Source organism: Uloborus diversus, chromosome 2 (assembly GCF_026930045.1).
Source record: "Uloborus diversus isolate 005 chromosome 2, Udiv.v.3.1, whole genome shotgun sequence".
In the NCBI taxonomy this organism is placed as follows: Eukaryota; Metazoa; Arthropoda; class Arachnida; order Araneae; family Uloboridae; genus Uloborus; species Uloborus diversus.
Window position 1 is genome coordinate 215,197,008 of NC_072732.1, and position 25,994 is coordinate 215,223,001.

General features: G+C 33.3%; 1 protein-coding gene across 1 annotated transcript in view; it reads right to left on the bottom strand.

Annotated features, from left to right (window-relative positions):
• The window catches only part of LOC129217677 (macrophage mannose receptor 1-like), a 54,264-nt gene extending 33,293 nt beyond the window's left edge, over nucleotides 1–20,971 (bottom strand). The window contains exons 1-6 of the mRNA XM_054852008.1: nucleotides 20,907–20,971; nucleotides 10,123–10,215; nucleotides 9,098–9,229; nucleotides 6,692–6,861; nucleotides 5,351–5,447; nucleotides 1,672–1,928 (exon numbers count right to left, since the gene is read on the bottom strand). Coding sequence (XP_054707983.1) covers nucleotides 1,672–1,928; nucleotides 5,351–5,447; nucleotides 6,692–6,861; nucleotides 9,098–9,229; nucleotides 10,123–10,215; nucleotides 20,907–20,952 — 795 coding nt within the window. The 5' untranslated portion in view covers nucleotides 20,953–20,971. The remainder of the gene's footprint in view (nucleotides 1–1,671; nucleotides 1,929–5,350; nucleotides 5,448–6,691; nucleotides 6,862–9,097; nucleotides 9,230–10,122; nucleotides 10,216–20,906) is intronic.
• Nucleotides 20,972–25,994: the final 5,023 nt, after the last annotated feature.

Sequence of the window (25,994 nt, forward strand, 5' to 3'; positions counted from 1 at the left end):
AAATTTCACAGACGGTGCCATTCATGTTTACAGAATTTTTTCCAAACCTGTCGATACTTGCCCGACAATCTAAAACAAGTTGTTTACCCTGTCATTGAAAGAAAAACTTTCTTTGCAAATCCTGAAAACTTATTAATGGCAATGGTGTTTGATGAAAGGAGGCACATAAGAGAACTAGCGTTTAAAAACGTCTTAAAAGCCAGGGAATCTGTTTCTAAAGGCAAAAGCATTAGAAACTTTGTCATTTCATCTCTAAATTTCGAAGCAGAAGATTACACAGAGATTATTAATTGGAACACGACAAAGCTATCTTTTCCACCTTTTCTTCGAAAAGTTCCTAACAAAGACATTGAAAATCTTATTGCAACAGGCACTATACCCGACTGGGATATAAAACTATTCCCCTGCCATACGCAAGCTGTCGAAAGATGTGTGAAGCTAGTGACGGAGGCTTCACTCAAAATGTGTGGATTTAAATCAAGAGATGGCTACATAAGAACAACATTGAAATCTAGATCAATTATGCCCGAATTTTCCAAAAAATCTGATTATAAATTAGCTTTAAAAACGTAACACTTAAAAAACTTGTATACTGGATTGTAAATTTGGTAAATATTTTATAACTTTTTATTATTTGAAAATGTTTCCTTGTTGTAAAGAATGGTAGTTTTGCATGTTTAGAAGATACCTTAAAAGTCAAGAAATAAATTAATGTTGTGTATGTGTAATATAAGGTTTTTTAAAAGGCTTTTCCCTGTAACACCGGGGAAAAAAACAAGAAGAACAATTTTATTTTTAATCACTAAGAAAAAATGAAATTCTCCCTTTTTTTTAAACTTTTCATGCTTGTTCCTGGATCAGAAGGTATTATTTGATTTCAATATGTTTTTCAAAATTTCTAAAGGCTTCAGCAATCGTAATTTTTTCGTCTTAGAGTATTTAAAAGAAACGTTGGAGCCAAGTTTTTAAAAAATCGCTAAAAACACATGACATTTTCTATTTTTTCAAATTTTTAGGCTCGTTGCGGGATCGGAAGATATTATCCGATTTAAAAAATTTGTGTTTATTTTTGTAAGTCATCACCAATCGCAACTTTTCTGCACTATTACAATTCGAAAATAAAAACTTTGTTTTTTTCGTTCCACCCTAGTGTGTAGGTGTGTGTATGTGTTTGTATGTGTGTGTGTGTGTGTGCGTTCGTGTGTGTGTAGTTTGTATGTATGCGCGTGTGTGTAGGACATGGATGCAACCTGGAGACGGCTTTCGCTAGAGGTGCAGCATCGTGAGGAGCCCGCCGACGGTGATGGTGCGGAGGGTGGCGGTGGGAAAATAAAATGATAGGACATCAAAACAGTCAAGTGAGAACAATAAGCAATCGTGATTGCTCAAAAAACCACGTTTGCGGACCGTTAAAAACTTGTGAATTTCCTTTAACTCACACTTTACTTGGTGTCAAAGAACTGCTACAAAATACTTAAGAGCCATTGTTTGTAAGGATGAGGCAGGTTGTGATTGTTGACATTTTTAATTTTCTTTATTTTTGCAAATGTTGTTCCTTATCATGAATGTAATGTTCGTGTGTCTTTACGACACACAGTTTTTTTTTTTTTTTTAAGAGGACGATACACGTAAAAGATCGTTCATTTCTTACTTCAGAAACAAAAAACATACTTCAATTTCGACTCCGATCCAGAGGGCGCCTTCTAAATTTTTCAACATGTAGTCCAAATAAAAATCTACCAAGATATCTTTGACAGCTATGAGATGGCCTGAGTACTGCTTCTGGCAGTACTTCTCTGCCTCCCGCCACGTTTTCCTCTCTGGCACCAGATTGAAGCACGAGTGCCGGAACTTCCACCCGGAGTTGTTCTCATCAGAACAGAATTTTGCATCCAAAGGCGCTATGCTGATTGGCATTCGTACCTGGTCTGAGGAAAAAATAAAAAACATGTTATACACTACATATTGTTACTCGTTCGATGCAACTTCAGACTTTCTTTAAATGATGACACAGTTCTTGAGAAAAGCACAGGAGATTTATTTACAGCTATGTACAGGAAATGTAGTTGTAACTGCTAAATCAACCATAGCAATTAGGCAAATATCAATTTACACCGTAAACTCAACGGTTACACACATATTTACATCCAAATACGCAAAAACACAGCGCAAAGGCGCAATAACAGAGCTTACGGGTCAGGCAGTTTAAAAAGCAAAAGTAACTCGCGAGCACGCGCGGAGGCTATTTATAAGTCCTAGGAGGCTTCGACAAAATTCGAAATGCTTCTCGATGTTTTCTTTTTATTCCATTCACAAATGTTATCCGGGGACCATATACATCATACGAATGTTGGGGGGGGGGGTGTATATTTATAACAAAATATTTACAGGTTACGTTACTAAGATAATTTTAGATGAAAAATAATGGAATAAACACCAAATTTGACCAGATTACAACAAATTAATCACAAAAAATAATTACTATTTACAGAATTTGTAACAATATATTTCCGAGGTTAGGTTAATAGCAGATATGTGGTGCGTTAAACTAGCGTTTCTCAGCCTTTTTCGACAAGCGTTTCTCAAGGACATCAGTGGCATAGCTGGGATGGGGCGGTCCGCCCCGGGCGTCATATTTTTTGGAGCGGCGATTCAGTATATTTGAAGCGAAAAAAAAATCTCAATAAAGGAATCACAAACAACTTCAAATCTATTACTGGAGGCTAAGGAAAAAAAAAAACCTTTTTTGAAATGTAAGGTTTTCGTATAATTACAACTGCGCTTCTCAGTGTTCAAAGTTGAAATACTTCCCTAAGTAGCCCCTGAATCTTCCTCATTCCCTTAACGTTCTCTAAGATAGACTTAATTTGCAATTTTAAAACTTAAATTTCCAGAAAATTTCTAGATAAGACCCCGACTTCTTAACGTCACCAAAGGCTCAAACTGACTTCAGTTTTGATGACTCCCCTCCACTTTTAACAGCGATGTTTGATGTAAGTTAAAAATATTTCTCCGGGATAAGCAACTGAACCACTCCCCCCCCCTTTTTTTGTAGGAAAAATACGGATTAAATTAGCTTCCTTTCTGCATTTAATAAAGTTTTTAATTTTAAATTCAATAATTTTCGATGGTTTAATGTATTAGATATGTCTCAATGAGTAGGCGGCAAATAGAGGAACTGCCCCGGGCAGCAGAATCTAGCTTTGCCACTGAAGGACATCTGTAGTAAATGTGGACTCTTATAATATCTCAAGCCTCAGTTATATTTAGAGATTTCACTGACATACGTAATTATTTTGTTCCCCCAATAGGCATACTACCGCTTAAGTTATCTAGTTACTAATAGATGGCATCACTTAGCGATTGATTTCAGTGGCGCCATCTATTGAATGACTAGATTTCTTGAGCGACAGATGACCTATTGGGGAAAGTACCAAAACTACGAGAATCATTAAATTAATGGAAATAATTTGGCCCTGATAAGGGGAACACCGATGGACGAGGGATGTAACGATTCTCTTCGCTTAAAATAGGGGTGATGAAAATTGATTTGAGAAAGAACATGAATCTTTATCTGGTCGGCACCGTTTCGGCCCATTTCGCTTATCAACAAAGTTCGATTGGAACATACTCACCAGAAGTCACTTTTGCTTCAAAAACTGTTGGAACATTTTAAATCAACCATCCTGCATTCTTTAAAACGAAGGGGAAAAAAACCGCTTTTGAATTTGAATAAAAATTTAGAGCAATGGTAACGCTGCTCTTTTGCAAATGCAGCAATCCATCCTTTGACTGCTTTCTCTCCCAGAAAAGAAAATAAGTCCCTCGATGACAGGCCACATCTTATCAGAGCCAGACTATAAAATATTGTTACGGGTCCGGTGCGACTTCCAACTTTCTTGAAAGGACGACACAGTTCTTGAGAAAACACAAAAGATTTATTTACACTATGTACGGGAAAGATAGTTAACAACTGCTAAATTAATCATCGGCAATTAAGCAAATATCAATCAACACCGTAAACTTAACGGTTACACACGTGTTTACATCCAAATACGAAAAACAACACAGCGAAATGCCTCGCAATAAATAGAGCTAATACACTCTCAGTACAACTTCTCAATCGGGACTGACTTTTTGTCATGCGGCACGGCTATTTATAGACATCGAAAGGGACCTCTCAAATATTCCACAATATTCCCGAACTTTCCTTCTTTTTATTTATTCACAAACCTTATCAATGAAAAATAGGGAGACCGTATACTTCAGCCGAATTTACGGGGGCTGTATATTCATTACAAAAAACTATTTACAGGTTACATTACTACAATAATTCTAGATGAAAGATAATTTAACCCGTAACAGGGGAGGTGAAAAGGTAAGACGTAACAGGAGGCGTGAGGTCTCAGAGACCGCTCTACTTTCAATTTTTTTAAAAATCGTGTAATTAAGATACATTCCTGTAAATTCCTTTAAATATTCTTTGCACTTTTGTTAGCACGGGGGAAAAATATTTTTAAATTTTGAACTGAAATATATCCATTCCGAGGAAATTTAACAAATGCCTAAAGATTTTTCGAGATAAATCATATGCTGCAGTAAATAATTTATTATTCGTAATAAAAATAAATCTATTATCAGTTAAAGATTTTATTTTAGTTTTTTAATATATACAGGACATTTTAATACCCAAAAATTGATTATATCACATTACGGGAAAATTTTGACAGCTCTTTAACTATTAGTATTTCACGTCGTATTTCCACGAATAATTCAGCCTTATTGTCTTTAGAACATCATTGCGTAACTTTTGCAAACATTTCAAACAATTCTCAACCTCATCTAGAATATTTTGCATTTCTTCTGCATAACGCGCTTAAGATAAATGAACCTATATACTCGGTTGTAACGTTAAGACCCATGTCTACTACTGCCAAAAATTGTAACGCTGAAGGGGAGGAATGGTCTTACAGACCGCTTCTAAAGAATACAATGAAATTTAAAGCAAATGCACTTGCCAAAACATCCTGATGAGCAAGGGAGGTATTCAAGGTCACAAAACAAAAAGCTATTGAGAAAAACCATTCAATCGGGCTGAAAATAAAATAGGGGTAGTTGGATGAACTTTTGAACGTTCTGTGAGACCGCACCTCCCCTGTTAAGGGTTAATGAACACCAAATTTAGCTAGATTACGACAAATTAATCACAAAAATAATTACTATTTACAGAATTTGTAACAATATTTTGATATTAGAGGATATTAACATTATTTCTTTCACCGTAATATGTATGCAACAAGAAAGTACGAGTAGTTAGATAGCATAACATTGATCAAAATATTTTGAATACTTTTTTGGCAGAGAAATGGCATTTCACGTCCACAAGGAAAGTCATTCCATGTTCCGATGTTTCTGTTCGGGTGGAACTGAATGTTCGCACAATCTTCCTATGAATGGGAAACATGAAAGTAAAGTTTTTTTTTAATGAATACAAACAATAGGTTAAAATATACAATACATTTTTAGAGGGGAAACATTTTTATATTTTCAGCAATATGCAAAAACCATAGAGTACGTTCTAACAAATTGCTGTAGTAGTTTTGGGTTCAAGCAACTCATACAGATAAAGAGAATTCATTGTAGAGTAGAGTTCCAATTATCCGAATCAACTGGGACCGGACAAAAAATTCCAATAATAGAGAAGTTTTCGATTTTTCAATTTTGTTTTTATATGATAGAGAAACATATATGAACATCATAGGTGAAAAAATTTTTTGCGATACGATAAGTAGTTTTTTTTAAATTAATTTTTAAAGTTCAAGCGCTTGTGACGTCAAATGGCATAGGAAGTGACGTCATGCGCTCTTCCGATAGGGGAGAAGCCGAAGGTCACGCATTCGACTTCGAAGACGAAACGTAAAAGGCCTATCTCCTCGCATTTAACTCCTCATGTTTCTGGAACATTGAACCTCTCATCCTCTCGGAAATATTCGAATATCCTCATTGATGTTACATGAGGAAGATTATTTAGATTGTTCTTTAATGATTCCGGTCTCCATAGTGTGTTCAAAAGGAGTATTGAATTTCTAAAAAATAAAAATATCAGCGCGCTCAAAATGTCCCTAGCGAAAACAAGGGATCTTCGGCGGAAGGCGCCCATTCGCGCCCTGTGACGTAGGCGCGTGACGTTTCAGAAGCGCGCACTTTTGCGCGTGGATTTTTAAAAATTCATTAAATATAAACCACGGTGTTTTAAAATTCAGCGATGGTGAATTTTTTAGTTTTGAGGGTCAATTAACAATATCCAATAGCCAAAATATGAACATTTAATAGGTTGCAACTTCCCTATTGGATTTTTCCGGAAAAAAAGGTCTGTTTTAACTATTAATTAGTCTGCATGTGGAAAATGAGAGAGAGAAAAAAAAAACTTTTTTTTAAAGAAATAGTTTAAATTTATTTATTGAAAGTGTCAGCCACGTTGCTTCTGCAACACATAATATTTGCAAAAGCAACTTGGGGAAAGAGTTCTTTTGCCGTGACTAATGACAACCAGAAGGGGGGAAAAGATGGAAAATGCGAAAGTTTTTTGAACTTGACACGCCGATTCTCGTTACACAGACAATAGTCGAAATTGTCCTATGATTTCACTAACACTAGTTTTGTGAGGATGGAAATCTGGGAAAGGTCTTACGTCTCCATATCTGTCACCCGATGGTTCGTGGGGAGACCAGTTGGTGAAATTGACTTCGGTGGCGTCGCTCCACTCGTACTTGCCCTCCGTCACGCGGTCATGGAGACCGATCCACACTCCGTTCGCTACTTCTGTTACGTTGCCCAGGATGAAGAATGTCACCACGAAATCTAGATTAATAAAACAGAGAATATGCATGTATGTATGTATGTTCCCTATGCAAATCCACAGTTTACGTCGGATCTCGATCGAATTTGGCAGGGAGGTATACTTGGGCACTCGAGAAACTACGTAGTATGTTTTTCGAACTCCAAAAAAGTCGGAACTGTTCGAATTTTAATTTTAGGACCCGAAAATGGCTTTTCCTACCCGAAATAATTGTCCGATTATCTTAATTTCTGTCTCATTCGAAAACCCGCGAAAAAATATTCCAAAGGTAGATTTACTGCCTTCGAATTTCAAAACCACCAAGGCTGTAAAATCACGAGGAGAAAAGTTGGCATTTTTAAGAAAAAGAACATCAATATTAAATTGGAAATTTATCGTCTGCCATGAGTTCAGTGTTAATTAGAGTGAATTAAAACATTGAAAAGAAACATCGGTTGCTATATTTTTTTCTCGATTGTGAACAAATAAAATTCTTGCTTTCGTTTTGAGACTTTTACTGTAATCGGAGGATTTAAAATTTTTCCTTTTTCTGGTTATTTTCCGCGATCTGTCGGGATATTTTAGATTTTTGTTTTTGTTCAAGCCTGAGTGTTGAACACGCGTCACTTGACATAACTTTTATTTTTGATGTAGACTGTGCAAAATAGAGAGACGCAGCTAGTCTTTAGGATCTGTTTTTTTTTTTTTTTTTTTTTGAGCAATCACGATTGCTTATTGTTCTCATTTGACTGTTTTTGGCGTCCTATCATTTTATTTTCCCACCGCCACCCTCCGCACCATCACCGTCGACCGGCTCCTCACGATGCTGCTCCTGTAGCGAAAGCCGTCTCCAGGTTGCATCCATATCCTACACACACGCGCATACATACACAACTACACACACGCACATACATATACCAACTACACACACGCACATACATATACAACTACACACACGCACATACATATACAACTGCACACACGCACACACATACATACACACACACAAACACATATTCACAAACACATACACACATACACCTACACACATACACAAACACATACATACAAACACAAACACATACACACAAGCATACATACAGACACCTACACACACAAAAACATACACACACATACACACCACTACCCACACATTCATGCCTGCACACAAACACATATGCCTACACGCATACACATACCCCCCCACACACAAACACTCATACACACAACTACCCACACACTTATGCCAGCACACAGACACAAACACACATGCCTACATACACATACCCTCTACACACAAACACACATACCCCCACACACAAACACACACGCCTACATACACACACTCGGGATTGCGAAAAACATAATTTGAATTCAAGATCTCAAAATTCAAATTAATTTTTCTTCTTTTTTTTTTAATGAAGAGAAAGAACAACATAACAACAGGGTTGTTCAGGAAACACGAGCATACTTAAATATAGAGCCGCTGTACAGGATGTTTGAAACTTATCAATTCATTTCCTTGAAAACACTACTGTATTGATAGATTTCACAGTTGTTTGAAGAAATGCTCTCTTTGAAAGAAAAAATAGTTATTGTTTCCTGGAAACTGGGTGGTAAAACATTAATGAACCGATGAGCTTTTGTAAAACTTTCAGGCATGAGTAAAACCTTACTTATTATAAAAAATTAAGTTGAAATAACTCTGGAAATCTGCCTTCAACTTCTACTTATTTGTAGCATAAACAAACATTCCTCAAAAAATAATTATAACCATCCATATGCGTATTAATATGTATAAAAAACTTTGAAATATTTTCTTATGAATAATACTGCCTTTTCAATCATAAATCTTTTTTCTTCAGTTCAATAAATCATCTTATTTTTCAACAGTGGAAAGTTCAATTAAACGTTTCAATATTATGCACCAACATTATCCGGTTGCCTCGATTGAATGACGTCATATTCCTGCGCTATGGCCTTGTGTTGCGACAGTAACGACTGGGCTCGTGACTATATTTTATCATCCAGTTTTCAGGAAACGATGGTTATTTTTTCTTCCAAGTTGAACATTCCTTCAAATACCTGTGAAAGATATCAATGCATTAGTGTTTTCACGGAAATAGATCGTTACTTTTGGAACATCCTGTTTTAAGTTAGTTTGTGGCTCAGAACACCAAGTGCTCTTTTAACGGAAAAATACCAACAGTGAAATTTGATTTAAAAAATATAAAAATAAATTAAAAGAGAACATTTTACTCTGCACGTCTTGGTTGTCTATTGTTGCCAAACTTCCTCCTTCATTTCTGCAAAATTCTAATGCTTTCTCCCAGTTGAGATTCAATACTTTCGAGAGTCTGTCACTGCCTCCAAATCGGTAACATTTATCATCTGCAATGAAGAATAATAAATCATTTATTAGTTTTCAGCTTGTCCATTGCGGCTTTTGGAATCAATCAAAAGTTTTAAAAATTCTTTACCAAATGTTTTGGGAATGTATTTGAATAGTTGAGACTATAGTTGGCAAATTTCGGACAATGATCGTGTTTTTATACATCGACAAAGCCATAAAACATCCTCATATAAATACTAGCCAATGATCGAGAAACCCGCAAGTTGCAACAATGAAATTCGCGCCACGGCATGATCATTTGATAATATGTTTTGGTAATGTTTAACATGCAGGGAAAGGCTTTATTGTGACAAGGCAGAACTGGATCCGGTAACTTAACTGTTTTTCTGGTAAGACTGTCATTTCAGGGGAGTGAAGAGACGAAAAAGTGGTAAAAATTGAACGCTATCCTCTATGGAGTTAAGATTTAATCCATTGAAGTTAGGGTTACAATTTCAAATATTAAAATATTACCAAACATGCTATGGCTTTTTTCAAATGTAGAAGCAATTTTCACCCTCTACACCTTGACGGGGTATTTTTTAGTTATAGTATAGTCTTAGTTAATGGTTGAAGAATAGTTAATGGGATAGTTAGTTTTATTTCTTTGGGATGGACTCGGACCTCCTGTGTCCGTCCCCTAAAATCCGCTACTGCGAATCTCAGTAATTAAGCTCAGGCTGTCGACCGCTGCTTCTTGCATGGTAGAAGATTATATCTGAAAGTAAGTAATTTTTGGCATGCTCTTGACTGTGGATCCCGGAAATTTGAATTTCCCAAAGTTTTTTTTTTTTTAAAAAACTTAAAACAAGAAAGTATTTTATGACCTTTTATGAAGGAAAATCATAACTACTACCAGCGTAGTAAAGAATTTCGCTTTGTTCTTACTTACTATAACCATACCATCCTTTCTCGCATGTCATCACACTGTCGCTCAAGTTTTCAAGCTCTGGAACATTTTCATTCTTCGTCGTAATGGTCAATACTAAAAACAAGATGAAATGTTATCACCATAAGAAATCGCAGAGAAAACTATTTTAGTATAAATTAATACAAGCTAAGAAAATTTACATGAAGATTCGAAAAAGAGTTTACTCCAGTTTCGTGGTCACTCATGCTTTGATGAATCTGAATTGGTTGCTTTCATGTCTGAGCAAAATTAATCTGAATACAGTTGAAGTGTTTCAATTTAAGCTCTTCTATATAGGTTTTGTTTTCCTCAAAAAGCGTGTTTTTAACAAAAAAACACCGTTTTTTACTGTAAAATCTGCTTGAATAGTCCGTACTATTAAAATCTGTTCGCGTCCGTCCTTCTGTCTGTCTGTTCGTCTGAAGAAAAATATTCTCGAGAATCGCTGCGAGTCGAGAGTCGAACGAGATACCGATCCATTCGAAAATTTTAAAGGAAAACAATTCGCAACTCCAGAGCTCGAATACGCTACCATGCGGTGATTAGCAAAACTACAGAAAAAGGTAAAACATTCCATTTTACGTGCCTCCTTTGAGGTAAATTACAGGCTTCAGACTGTTTATGGTGCAATGTAATTTCAAAAGAACGCAAAAAAAGCTTTTCACGAACACAATGAAAAACTACTGCCATTCACTAAGCTTCTAAGCAAATGATAAGTTACGGCATTTGCTTGTTTTACCTTTTTCAGCCGCCATTGGACAGTGACCGCAGCGTCCCCTAATAGTTTATTGAAGTTGCGAATAAGAACAATCTCGTAACTGTACGACTTTAATTAGCGGAGGTATTAATTAAAACGTCAACATTACGCTACTCAGGAATTTTTATTTCTGTCTTGTTGCTATTTTGCACATGGGTTAGAAAATAAAATTCTAAATTTTAAGTTTTAAAAGTTAGTTTTTTGGCTGCTATCCAAATCTCAAAAACATTTTTTAGTCTATAACTTTATTTTAAATTAACTTCATTGTTTTATTCTGATATATAAATCCTGAAACTACTTTTTGAAGCAATTTATTTTGTTTAGAATTTTATCATAAATTAGCTTCAACATTTTAATCATTTTTTCAGTAGTACTCACTCAAATCAACCAACCGAGTTAACTGATTGCTCTATTCGAACAAAACCTTTGTTTGTCGTCTGCCTTTTTCAAAAATTTTTATAGCCAACATTCGCAACTCCAGCGCTCGAATACACTACCTTGCGGTGATTTATAAAATTAAAGAAAAAGGTAAAACATAGCGTTCCACGTGTGTCTGTTGGTAAACATAGGCTGTTTGTAATGAGTATTTATTAACGCATTCGATGTATCTTAGATTGCTTTCAGCAACAGAAATTGTTTCGTCCCTTAATGATATTCTCTAGCTTCTCAAAATAATGTTAGTTTTCATTGTTTACCTTTAAAAATTGAGTTGGTTGTCGTAAATGGCGAAAGCGTAAACATGAGAAAATTCTGGATTAACAAACTTCGCATTTGCAAGAAATTATCAACGAATCAAGAAATGATCAACGAATTTGCTCGTCTGTTCGATGCATTTTTTTTTCTTTGAAAGAGGATAACGTTATACCAGGTATTTTTTTTTATTTATTGTTTTGAGGGTGCATTTGTAAGAATATGGGTTTTTTAATCTTAAACTTGAAAGAAGGATTTGATAACTAGCAGAAGAATTAGGGCTTTCATCTCCGGCTAGTTTAAAAATAATTAATTTAACAAACCTTATTTTACTGCAGCATTTAGTTGGAATGGACAGTAAGAAAAATATTTTCTTGAATATATTATCATAGACCAAAATAAAAAATGTTTAACGCTGAGAATTTTCATCGCCAAAATAGTGCGCCAACTTTAATTTGTTATAGTAGGGGAGATAGCGACCGAAATTTTACGACAATATATATAAGGCCAGAATTTTTTTAAATATTAGATTAGTTTACTTAAAAGAAGAAAACGCGAGTCTACCAAAAAGTTATCGTTGCAATAATTAATAAAAAAATTTGCAATATGTTGCAAAAACTTGGGAAATTGTCTTATATATATAAGGCTGAAACTCGGTAATATTATTGATTACGTATAAACATAACGAAAAATATATGTCTACCGCTTCCGAAGCGTTGCCGTGCCGTGTCTACCTACCACGCAAGGTGCGAAAAAATCAGTCAATTTTGACTTAAATATATAAGTCTAAAATTTTTTTTAGTAACTGTTTACAATGTATAAAATATAAAAACAGAAGTCTACCAGTTGTGTTATGTTGCAAAAGCATGATAGACGTCACGGAATGTCGACCTCGTACCTCTATGTACCGTTTATCGGGCCGCTAGCGCTCTCTCGAAAAAGTTTGCTTGTCGTCGCGAAATTTCAATAAGTAAAGCTGATTTATTTTTTAATAAATAGTTTAAATCCTGTTTTTATTAAAATTTTTAGTCTACCGTGATTAAGAGGTCGCTTAGTCTTTGGTAGACGTTGCCTAAATTATAAAGTAGTTGGAAAAGTATGAATGATTTAAGCATATTAAAAAAAATAATTTTAACATTGAAACGAAATTAAAAAATATTTTATTAAAATTAAAATTATGTACAAAATTATAGTGAAGTTCATTTTTTATTAATAATGTCTTGACCTTTTAAATTATGCCTCTTTTATTTATTTTTTATGATCAAGTACTTATGAAATAAAATTTTTTGCATCGATCTTACATAACAATAAATAATTAAAAATAATCAAATAAACAGTTCTTTACATATTAATTAATCTTTACTAATAATAAAGCTGAAAGTCTCTCTGTCTGGATGTCCGGAGGATGTCTGTAGGATGTCTGGATCTCTGTGGCGCGCATAGTGCCTAGACCGTTCGGCCGATTTTCATAAAATTTGGCACAAAGTTAGTTCGTAGCATGGGAGAGTGCACCTCCAAGCGATGTTTCGAAAATTCGACGTGTTGAGGCAGAAGGCTATGCTTCGAATGTAACATCTTTTATTGCTTGCGGTAATTGTTTTCAGTAAACGGGTTGTTTTCAGTTTATCGGGCCGCTAGCGCTCGCTCGAAAAAGTTTGCTTGTCGTCGCGAAATTTCAATAAATAAAGCTGATTTATTTTTTAATAAATAGTTTAAATCCTGCTTTTATTAAAATTTTTAGTCTACCGTGACTAAGAGGTTGCTTAGTCTTTAGTAGACGTTGCTTAAATTATAAAGTAGTTGGAAAAGTATGATTATTTTATCTTTTCATTCTTTATAAATGGAAATTTTTCAATTTTTTTTTTTTTTTTTAATGATTACAATTTTCTATCATATTTAAATTGATATTCATACTTTTGTTACATTATTCATATATATATATATATATATATATATATATATATATATATATGTATATATATATATATATATATATATATATATATATATATATATATATATATATATATATATATATGTATATATATATATATGTATATATATATATATATATATATATATATATATATATATATATTTTTTTTTTTTTTTTTACTTCTTCAAAAATATTTTGAATCACCACCTTTTCAAATGCATTTCGTAAATGGGGAAGTAAAGCTGTTTATTCATCTACTGCGAAGAAAGGAGAAGGGCAGGACACGCCTTTAATAACTTAGGGTCTGGGGCCTGAGCCTGAGTAAGGCCCCTATAGTGGAGGAGCCGACGCATCCGCCATTTTGGAGCAAACTTGATCCAGTGCTTCGCGGCGATAGCATTGCTGCTGATGTTTATATTTCTTTAGCATATGTTGAATTGGGTCAACAGATAATAGCCATCTGCAGAACTTAAAAATCTGTCTCACTGCATTTACTGAAAAATAACAGATTTTTTAAGAAATAATAAGCACTTTTCATAATGCACTCAAAAGTACAAAATAACTTTTCTGGGTCAGAAAGGACAATTTAAGAATTCCTGTAGTTTTCAAAAATTTCCAAGAAAATGACACTACAAACGGAGAAAAGTGCGGTTCTAGTCATGTAGAGAATGTTTTACCATTATCTAGCTTTCAACCATAAATTTGAGTGTTGAAACACGCATTTTTTTTCCTTAATGGGAAAGTTAGGTTTAAAATGACTTGAGCGCACTTTTCTTCGTTTGTGAAATCTTTTTCTTCAAAGAATTAAAAACTACAGGAACACTTAAATTGTCCTTTCTGACCCAGAAAAGTTATTTTGTCCTTTTGAGTGCATTATGAAAAGTGCTTGTTATTTTTTTTTTAATCTGTTATTTTAAAGTTTTTTGTATTCAAACAAAATTTTACTTTAGAATTTGATTTTTTAGCGTTACCAGGGTTCGTCCGGGTTATGGAAATCTTGGAAAGTCATGGAAAAAAAATAAGCAAATTTCAGACTTGGAAAAGTCATGGAAAATTGAAATTTTCAGTCTAAGTCATGGAAATTTATTTTTAGTCATGGAAAAATGTTCTGGGAAAAAGTAACAGTAGCTAAAAAGAGTATTAGAAATCTTGAGTGATTTAGTATTGCACCATGAAAGCTATTTAAACTGGAAAATTGAACGATCTCAAAAAACATTGCATCCAAGTTCGTTTCCATTACTCCTAAATCTTTATTTTTAAATTTATCAGAGTTTATCTCAATTTGTTGAAGGTTTCGGACAATCTTTAGTCATGCGATAGAATACAGAAATAGGGGAATTCTAATGCACAAAAACAGTAGTGCCCAATATACGGCCCGCAAAACTCATCCATGCGACTGGCTGGTACGTTCAGTGTCATTATTCAAACATGTTTTAGAATTTCTGAACCTATTAATTTATATGCATTTGAAAATGTACAAATAAGTAAACAAGTACATTTATATCAAAAGATTTATTTACTATGAAATGTTTTTATTTAAATTTTTTAAAAATAAATATTTGGTTTAGAAACATGAATTTACTAAAGAATGTGGCTTTATTTTAAAGAACCAAAAAATTGTCAAGTTGACACTAAAAAGCAACTTTTGAAACAAAAATTTATTGAAACTTAGTAATGATTCATTCAACCTTTTCCCCAATCATTATCATTCTGCCTGTTTATGAAAAAAATAATCGACATTTAATTATCATTCACTGTAAACTTGAACCCATAAACTTTTACTTAACTTAAACTTATATGATGAAAACATGTAAGAATTATTCAGTTTTTTTAGGTGTACACTGATATTTTTTCAATTAGGTAGTGGCATTCACATAGAAGTTTTGCTAATGCTCATTTCCAAAAAAAAAAAAAATAAATAAATAAATAAATAAAAAAAAAATTTTTTGGCAAGTTTGATATTAAATAGTACTATTCTCTTCATGTAACAAGGCCATGAAAAAGTCCTGGAAAAGCCATGGAATTTTTTCATCCAAATAGAGTATGAACCCTGCGTTACGTTGTACCTTAAGGTTAAACAAATCATTTAATAAAATTCTGAAGTCTGTAAGTGGTCTAGTTGCTGAGTATACGCAAAAGAATGGTTCACAACATATTAGTAACTTGGGATAAAGATCCTAATACGTCTTTTTACTTAGCCCCGTTATCGATTATTGGCATAGATGCATAGATGAGGATAAAAACCCTAAGAAAGCAACGTCAGTGAATAAATTTCATTCTTGCTCCAGAGAGGACTTGATTCAAAATTTTCATTATGATTACTATTAACATTACATTTGCAAGGCAACAAAATTTGTAACAATGGATTTTATATTTAAACATTTAATGGGGAAATTACATCAAATTTGCTATTTTCCATCCTAACCGAAATAATGATGTTACTTCAGAATTTTAAATTTTCAGCCTTAAGTTGTACCTTAAGATTAAGCAAATCATTTAGTAATATCCAGAAGTCTCTTAGTGATCTAGTTGCTGAAATATAAGCAAAAGCACGCCTCAGATTACTCCATGACAATCAGGCCAAGTGTAATAAAAGTGCTTAAAAAACATCAATTCTGAACAACCAAAATTTCTCATCTATGATGGATTCTTTTTATTACATCTAATGAAAGAAATTCCATCATCTTATGCTATGATATTGAGAAAATTATTAAGTATGTTCAGCAGTATTCGTAGTAATTGTTTTCGACACGTACCCCGTTTCCTTCCATAAAAGATGACGAACATATCGTCGCTTCAGAGCAACAGTAAGATATCTAATCCCAGAAATAACACTAAGATATCTTACTGTTGTTCTGCGGCGACGATATATTAAGCGGAACTCACAGAGGTCAAAAAATTCAGATAGGAGACTCTGCAACACGTCCCTCTGACTTTTTGAATCAATTAAAAAATATTACTTTTAAAGAAGATTTGCTAGAATATTTACTAACAAACTGGGAACGAGATAACAAAGCGATTTATTTTGAAGATAAATTTGTGTATATTAACTACAAACAGTGTTATAGATTTGAAACCATCAACAGAAAAGTTGTAAAAATAGTCGATCATACTCAATCGTGACCCAGACCGCGAAAAATCCGACACAAAAATGATTTACCATCTTTGTAAATTTTGAAGAGCTGCAGCCTCCATATGACGTCCACCTACGATGTTCAGATACTGATGTATTAGTTATAATATTGGCTAACATGAAGTTTTTGAATTCTTAAATAAAGGTCTGGATGGAAGTTAGCGTTGGAAAATCATTAAGATGTATCAATGTCGCTGAACTTTACAAGAATTTAGGAGAAACTGTTTGTTCCGCCTTGGTTGCTTTACACGCAATGACTGGTTGCGATCAAAATCCGGCTTTTTTCCGAAAAGGAAAAGTTCGACCTTACGTTCTATTTACAAAGTCGGAAGAATACACAGGAGCGTTAACAAATTTGAGTAAGCCATCGCACAATGTAAAATGCATGTCGCAAATTCGAATACAACTCGAAATTTCGGAAGAGCCGAATGTACAGACAAAATAAAATGGAAAGAATAAATGATGCAAGAACCATGACGTTTTTAGAAGAGTATAAAAATTTTGAAAAAAAGATAAAGTAATTCTCGAAAACGTGAAGAGTTTTGATCCGTCATCCTTAACCCTATGTTAGTCTGAACTTCGTGAACATTTCCTCAGAACAGCTTGCATTTCGCAAAATTGGACAAATTTTCATTTAAAAAATCTGACAAGCTTATCACCTCTTGATTGTGGGTGGAAAATTGAGGACAACTGAAAAGTTTTTAAATGGTTTACTGAAAACAATAACCGCAAGCAATAAAAGATGTTACATTCGAAGCATAGCCTTCTGCCTCACCACGTCGAATTTTCGAAACATCGCTTCGAGGTGCACTCTCCCATGCTACGAACTAACTTTGTGCCAAATTTCATGAAAAACGGCCGAACGGTCTAGGCACTATGCGCGCCACAGAGATCCAGACATCCTACAGACATCCTCCGGACATTCAGACAGAGAGACTTTCAGCTTTATTATTAGTAAAGATTAATTAATGTGTAAAGAACTGTTTATTTGATTATTTTTAATTATTTATTTTATGTAAGATCGATGTAAAAAATTTTATTTCATAAGTACTTGATCATAAATATAAATAAATAAAAGAGGCATAATTTAAAAGGTCAAGACATTATTAATGTAAAATGAACTTCACTATAATTTTGTACATAATTTTAATTTTAATAAAATATTTTTTAATTTCGTTTCAATGTTAAAATTATTTTTTTTTTTAATATGCTTAAATCATTCATACTTTTCCAACTACTTTATAATTTAGGCAACGTCTACCAAAGACTAAGCGACCTCTTAATCACGGTAGACTAAAAATTTTAATAAAAACAGGATTTAAACTATTTATTAAAAAATAAATCAGCTTTATTTATTGAAATTTCGCGACGACAAGCAAACTTTTTCGAGCGAGCGCTAGCGGCCCGATAAACGGTACATAGAGGTACGAGGTCGACATTCCGTGACGTCTATCATGCCTTTGCAACATAACACAACTGGTAGACTTCTGTTTTTATATTTTATACATTGTAAACAGTTACTAAAAAATTTTAGACTTATATATTTAAGTCAAAATTGACTGATTTTTTCGCACCTTGCATGGGTGGTAGACACGGCACGGCAACGCTTCGGACGCGGTAGACATATTTTTCGTTATGTTTATACGTAATCAATAATGTTACCGAGTTTCAGCCTTATATATATAAGACAATTTCCCAAGTTTTTGCAACATATTGCAAAATTTTTTATTAATTATTGCAACGATAACTTTTTGGTAGACTCGCGTTTTCTTCTTTTAAGTAAACTAATCTAATATTTAAAAAAATTCTGGCCTTATATAATAAATAATGTATTAAAAACTGTCGTTATCTCCCCTACTATTAAGGGTTATAACTTTAGTATTGTACGAGCTAAGAACCCTTGGCGAGATTTCGCATGTCAATTTAAATTTTTTTTATTTTTTATCATGTTTGCATTAAAATGGTAGGAAGATTACAGAAATCGATCAGTTTAAAGAAATAACGGAAGATCAGTTAAAAAGAAAACTACCACCATGTATCCGTGAGAATTTTATTGATGATGCATGACAGAATTAAATTATAGTTGGGAAATTAGAAACATACGAAACAGAAAAAATTAAAACTGACCGATTCGACAGTTTGAGAAATAACTCAGCTACGAATGTAGAACAATTAACGCTAGCCAAACAATACAAAGAAGTATCATCTTTCTCTTTTGGTAACATTGGTAAACAAAGGTTCTGTTACATGAAATATTTATAGTGTTCTTATGGCCAAAATGAAAATGTAGTTCCATCAAGAATTGATAAATATCGAATTCAATATCGTGGAAATGGCTGCTTACAAGGAACTACGAAATTTGCATTAATTTCTACCGTTTAGTAATGCTTCTTGAATTTTCATTTCTTTCTACTTGGGCCAGAATATCAAAAAGAGTTTAAAAATTAATTTAAAAAGAATAAAACAAAGTCATGCATACAAACAAAATTACTAGGCTTATTAGCATTTTCAACGCTACGGCGTGCGTTTGTTTTACCTTTTTCATCCGCCATTAGACAATGGCTGAAGTGCCCCCTATAGTTTGTTGGAGTTGCGAATTCTTAACTCTTTTTAGCATATGAAAGTTATTTCTTTAGTTAAGTTTATTTATTGTTGTGTAAGTTTAGCATTACCTGCCTCATATTTTGGTTAATTTCGGATGTGCGACTAATTATGTTTATTTTTTTTGGACTCTTCCCTTTCACATTTTGCATTTCTCCAGAATGAGTGAGTTTTCGAATTACAATAACTTTCTTTTTCCCCTCTTTTTTTTCATACTTTTGAAATACATTTAGCTTTCTTACTGCTTACTTACTTATACTTACTGCACAGTAAAAATCCGAGCGTCAAAACATGGAATGTCAAAAAACCGAACTCACTCCCATGTTTATAACTCATAATAAGCTGCTCGACAACTACTGATACATTTCGGGAAATAGATTATTGCATGCAAGGTTTATTGGATATAAGAGTTCATAAAAAGTATAAATACTTCATTTTCGCAAAAAAAAAAAAAAAGATATATATTAAAAGTATATTTTATCTATCAAACTTTAGAAATTTTATTTCTAATAGTTAGTTCATCACTTATATGACTACTCAAAAAATCACTTCTTTATTTTCTTTTCATTTAATTTGTTATTGGCTCAGACAAGAGAGGCAGGTCTTTCGGTGGAGTAAGAGTGTCTGAATCCAGGGTTTCATAATTGCTCGATTTGTTTTTTTTTTTTTTTTAAATTTCTTTTAAAGCCTATAAATTTAAAACAGCGGAAAAATAGTTTTCGAGGGAAATGGAACCCTATTGTGGTGAGACTGTGGTTACAGAAACTCATCTAGAGCAGAATTAGAAAAAAAGAACGGTCACAAAATATGTTAGTCTTGAAATGTATATTAGCTAACTTTTGTTTTACACCACACGAATAAAAATGCAGTTTCTGAAAATTGTATGAACTTCATGTTTACTTTTCCTTTTTTTTTGGTGGCGCACCGCAAATTACCGTCCCTGACATTCATGCTAAGAACACCGCTGTTTATATAGAAGTGGTGTGTGTCTGTGTATGTGTGTGACAGAGGTGGAAAAAGGATATTTGACATATTTCTTCTTTTTACGTTTTACCAATGACGTCGATTTTACGCATGAGAAATCGGATTAAGTACAAAATAAATACAGTTCGAAATTTTTTAGCCCCCCCCCCAAATAGATCTTTTCCAGATGAAGCGCTAGAAGATATCTGTCTCTGAATAATGAAGATGTAGAGCAGTGTATTTTGTATTAACTCAACTTCATTTGTGTGACGTCGGTGTATTTTTCTGAATTCCACCCCATTTTCTCAGTTTAATTTACCGTTAATAGTTCCTCACAAATTATCCCTTTATGTTCAGTAAACAATAAGAGTTAATTTCTGTTAAATTTTGTTGTTAACTTAAATACAGTATTACATTTTTTATGTACATACATATCGCATTCCCGCTTTATTTGGTTAAAAGGCAAATTATTTTCTTAAACGGTATTTTTTTTCTCATTTCCAAAAATCCGTACTACCTATGGTCCAAATTAATTCTAGTTTTGACGTTGTACTGTATAAGCAATAAGAAACAAAGTTTGTCATATAGGATCAACGTCTTATTGTGGGTCTTTTCCCTGTCCTAAATGACTTGTCATGTTGTACATGAAAAAATAAATAAATAAATAATACATAAAAAAATCTTACCTTGATAGAAATTAATTATCAGACACAAAGCTAGCAACAGCGCCATACTTCTGTGACTCTGATGATGCAGGATATTACGTAAAGCAGGATATTTCGCTGTGATACATTCTCAAACTTCCTCCCGAATTATTCATTTCCAGTCAGTTTTACATTTTTTAGCTGACTATCGGCTCTTTATGAAAACTCTTTTAAACCTGGAAGACCTGTTGGTAAACCAGGGAAATTAAACTCAAGGGTACTGGATTTAGTTAGATATGATGGAGAAAGTCATTATGTTGTTGTAAATAAAACTCAAGTATTATGTGCTTATTTGCTGCAAAAAAGTCTATAGGAAATGCAGCAAATGCAATGTAGGTTTACACGACAAATGCTTTGTTGACTTTCATACTAAATGAAACCAATATTTAATTGTCCTTTAAACTCAATTTACGATTTATGTTAATTTCTGTTCGTATTTTATCTTATAAATTTTTTTATATTTTTTTTTTCAAGTATTAAATCGTCGGCAAAAAAATATTTGTCGTTGAAAAAGCATGTACCCTCTGATGCCTAGCGTCCCTTTTTAGGGACGATTTTTCTGTTTTTAATAAAACATTTATTTTTTGCATTAGATTTTTTAAATTATTTTTTCCTGTCTATTAAACACTATTTGCAACCTGTAAACAAAAAATCTTTGAAAAAAAAATGTCAGGCATTAATGGGTTAATTTTGCAATGAGGTGGAGCAAAAATCTCAATTGATGCTGCTAATACCAAAACATAATCAGGTTACTGAGTGTTGGGTGCACTAGACGAAACGTACAAAGAGGATGTAACCAAACCAATGATGTTCCCATCATTTTTTCGGAGGGTATACTCCCAGTAATCCATTACACACAATTTCCATAGTATGTCATAATGTGAAAATTTATGAAGCTTGAGGGTATACGCTATATGTCTAAAAAATGTTTGAGAGTATACGACGTATATGGAGTATACTCTATGCGAACACCACTGCACGTAACATTTAATTGATTATTTTTAATTATCTTGCCACCAATACGAGATGAGAGTCATTAGATGACGTACATATCGGGAGGCCAATTAAAGGGAGCTGGTATCCTAAATTCTTAAAAAAAAAAAAAAAAAAAAAACGCATCCAGTGTTATATATTGAAAATAAAATGAACGTAAAAATTCTATTTTAAACGCGATTTTCTCGAAATGCCTTTTCTGTTCCAGCTCATGTTCCTTTTTCTAGAAAAATATTCTACATATTACTTCAAAAGTTCTCCACATTGTATGAAAACCTAATTTATGTACAAAACACTTCTTTTTCTCGATCCTAATATCCTTATTTACGCAGCAGTTTTTTTAAGATATATATTTTTTATTTTTAAAAATTCCTACATCGTTAGGAGAGGAATTTGTTTTCCACCATAACAACTGGACGGAGATGCTTTTTAAACGTGTTTATAAGCGTCATTCATGCATTTAAAAGCGGACATACTCGTACTCCTCGAAAATCTTGTCATGCTTATTTTCATGCTTAATATCTCAAATAAAAATTTAGAATGGTGGCAGCGAGAAGCAAAGGAATGTAAGTGTGCTGTATAAATATTAGAGTAAAACACTTTTAAAGTTCAGATTCTGCGTAGGCTTTCATTGAATTTTTATTTCTTCTAAATCATATTGCTTAGCATCACCTTCCAGGGGTACTAGTACCATTTTTTGCCCCAAAATAGTGGAGAAGTTCTCCCACCAAAGACCGCATAGCTTCGCTCCTACCATTTATACTGGCTATCTCCAATTTTTACTTTTTCTGTAAAACATTCAGAAAAAATTCTATGGTGTCAGTGATTATTTGATTTTGGCACTTAATCCCTTTGCTTTTCACTGCCTCAATTGTAGAAAAAAAAAGATTGGACTTTTTTTTAAAGAATTAATTGAATGTTTTGTTGTTTAAATACAAATATCTCCATATTAAGAGACAAAAAGTCAAAAGATCTTCGCACAAACCTATTCTTTCCATCTATCTTGTGTTCCATCTTTGGGAAGTATGTTTTTTTTTCTCTTAAGTAGGAAAAAAACAGAATAGGTCAATATTAGGGTCTTCACTGTTTCCGTATATGTATTTTACTTCTCCAAAATGACTTTCACCCTTTTAAAAAACCCAAGGAGTATTTTCATGTTCGGGAAAAAATCATAACTATATCTCTGCTGCTGGACATGCATGGTTCAACGTAAAAGTCTGAGTGTGTGTGAGTGTAAGCATCTGTAGAAAGGAGAACTAAGGTTTTTTGCTGTCGCAATAAGGTCGTTTCCAAAATTTTAAAAGTATTTTTTTCTGAAAGAGCATGCTTAAAATCATAGGATCTGACCATTTTTTAAATATTTTTTTAAAGTTTAATATTTTTAAAAAAATACTTAAATCGTTGCGCTTTCATTGTTTACACTTCTGTCGTGTGACATCACAAATGATGAAATGCCATTCAATGTTGCCATTCATAGAACAAAATATTTAATTCACATCTTTACTCACATGTATTGGCAACGATAGGGTTCATAGCAAGCGTAGAGCGCAATTTTAATTCGCTGCTTGATTACCATAACGTGGAAACGTAGTAGAAAGATGCGCCAAAGAGCATCATTTGTGACGTCAAAAAGAACACGCCTTGTCTGAAGAATCGGACATTAAAAAAAATCAATTTAAAAAAAACTTTTGGGAAAATGAAAGTTTTTTCTGGGTGTATGTAATTTTTTTTTGCTTATTCTATCCATTTCAATAACTAAAAGTAGTACTTTTGACTGAAGGAAACCACCCCATCGGCTAAAGCCAGCGATTTACGCATAAAAGAAACAAAACTTGGAATGCAAAATATGTTTATTTATGTAACAAACAATAATGTTGATATGGGTACAATGTAAAGATGAATGCATGTTTCAAGTTTGAACGTGCGTTTTCTAAAGTTGTTCACAAACTTATATATTAAAATATCATTTGAGGCAGTGAGAAGCAAAGGGATGCAAGTGAACGTTTTCAAGTTTTGAGTAAAACGCGTTTGAAGATAAGATCCTAGGTAGGCTTTCATTGAATTTTTTTTCTAAATCATGCTGTATAGCAGTAACTACCAGGGCTACTAGTACCATCTCTTGCCCCAAGCCAGAGGAGAGGTTCACCTACCATTTGTACGGGTTATCTCCAAATTTTTAATTTTGCCACTTACATCTCTTTGCTCCTCACTGCCTCATTTATGAAGTTAAACATTTGGAAGTAAAAATGAACGAAATGACAGCAGTTTAAAAGTTGCGCAGCTTCAGCTTTTTTCTTTTCATCCATAATGCTGAGAATTTTTTGAAAGGAAACGTTATTCTTTCCAACGTTTTGAAGCCCAACCATTCTCAATTTGAGCCCGTTATTATGAGATTTTGGAGAACGTTTCAACTCATCTAGAAATTTAGTTTTGGATGCCATTCTATTTTTTCCATAGACTAATAATAAGAGTAGACCGAGCTTTCCCAGACTTGCTGATGAAAAAATTGGTTCATGGATACATCATGTGACTGATGGGAGGCTTGGCGAAAACTTTGGCAGCATGGTTGCTAGATGGCAACATTATCTGTAGTTTGGCACTCGACATGTATTTTAAGACGTAATCTGTTATATCGTATTAGACGTAATCTGTATATTGTAAAAATATTATAACGTATATCTACGTTATAATATTTTTACAGTAGCAGAGATTGAACTGTTTTTCTTTTAGTTATGCATTTTTTTGACATTAGTAATTAGTTTTTGATCACAGTTTTCAGTAACTTTTATTTCATTTGAAACTGCTACGTCAGTGTTGGCGTGAACGTAATGGCGTATACGTTTTGCGTTAAGGCAAAAATGTACTAATCGGTATCTTAAATTGAAATTGTAGGTAAAAATCTTACCGTTTGCGATTCTTTTTGGGCCCTTGCATCTTTAACTGCTTAGAGAGTTATTGAAATTGACTAAAGAAAATGCACAATACTATCTAAACGAAAAACTCACTATATTAACAAAATATCTACAACTTAGAATAACAAATTTACAAATCGGACTCCATAAAAGATCATTCTTCCGTGTTCCATCAATTGTATTTATTTTATTTCTCGCGGGCGTTCCCGCTGTTGCTAGGATACCCACCAGTCACATGGTTTGGTTTATGAGCTGCAAAAGGGTTGCCATAGCTCGGTCTATTCTTATTATTAGTCTATGATTTTTTCCCTTTCTGACTTTCAAAAATGTTTACACGAAATAGTATGTGTAGCCATAAATAAAATAATACTCTTTAAAAAACTGCAGGGCCGTTTGAATGCATCAAACCGACAGGAATGAAGACGCTATTTATGCTTCTATATAAGATTTCAATTGTAATACATTTTTCTCAACTACAAAGAAATTGGAATCTTTGCATTTAGCGGTGACACTGAGCTACATACTTACTGGAGTGTTATTAGAGCAGTATTGTTTGCATCAATCAGTTACCAAATGTGAAGAGTTAGATTTATAAAACGCCATATAAACTTCGTTAAGATACTATTATTGATATTTGAGTTAAATTTCAATAAACAGAAGGAGGTACAAATATAAGAATATTTCTCCATCTCTCTACATTTTTTTGCTGAATCAAATGCACTAGATTGTCTGTAATAACTGTAAACGATAGAAATTAACAACCTTAGAGTACAAGAAAACATGTTTAACAGGTTTTTTGCGAGGAATGTTTTTCGTCCAATCGGCAGAGTTCATTGGAATAGGCCGGGTAATTGTCACCCAGTTTTCGGGACACTACCCCTGTGCGTATATTAATTTTTGTGGATAGAAGTATTAATATTAATAAAACACCGTATTTCAACTATTCAAAAAAAAAAAAAAAAAAAAAAGACCACTACTGGCGACTTAGGAATTTCACCGGTTTTACTCTTTGCGGGCATGGTGCTGCATCTTTAAAAAATACTTTTAATACTTTTTTCTTTTGCTTGCCTATGCATACGGTTTTTGTAAACAGCACAAATGGAAGACAAAAAATGTTATCACACTCGTTCATTTAAATGAAAAAAGAAAAAAAAAGGAACGCTTG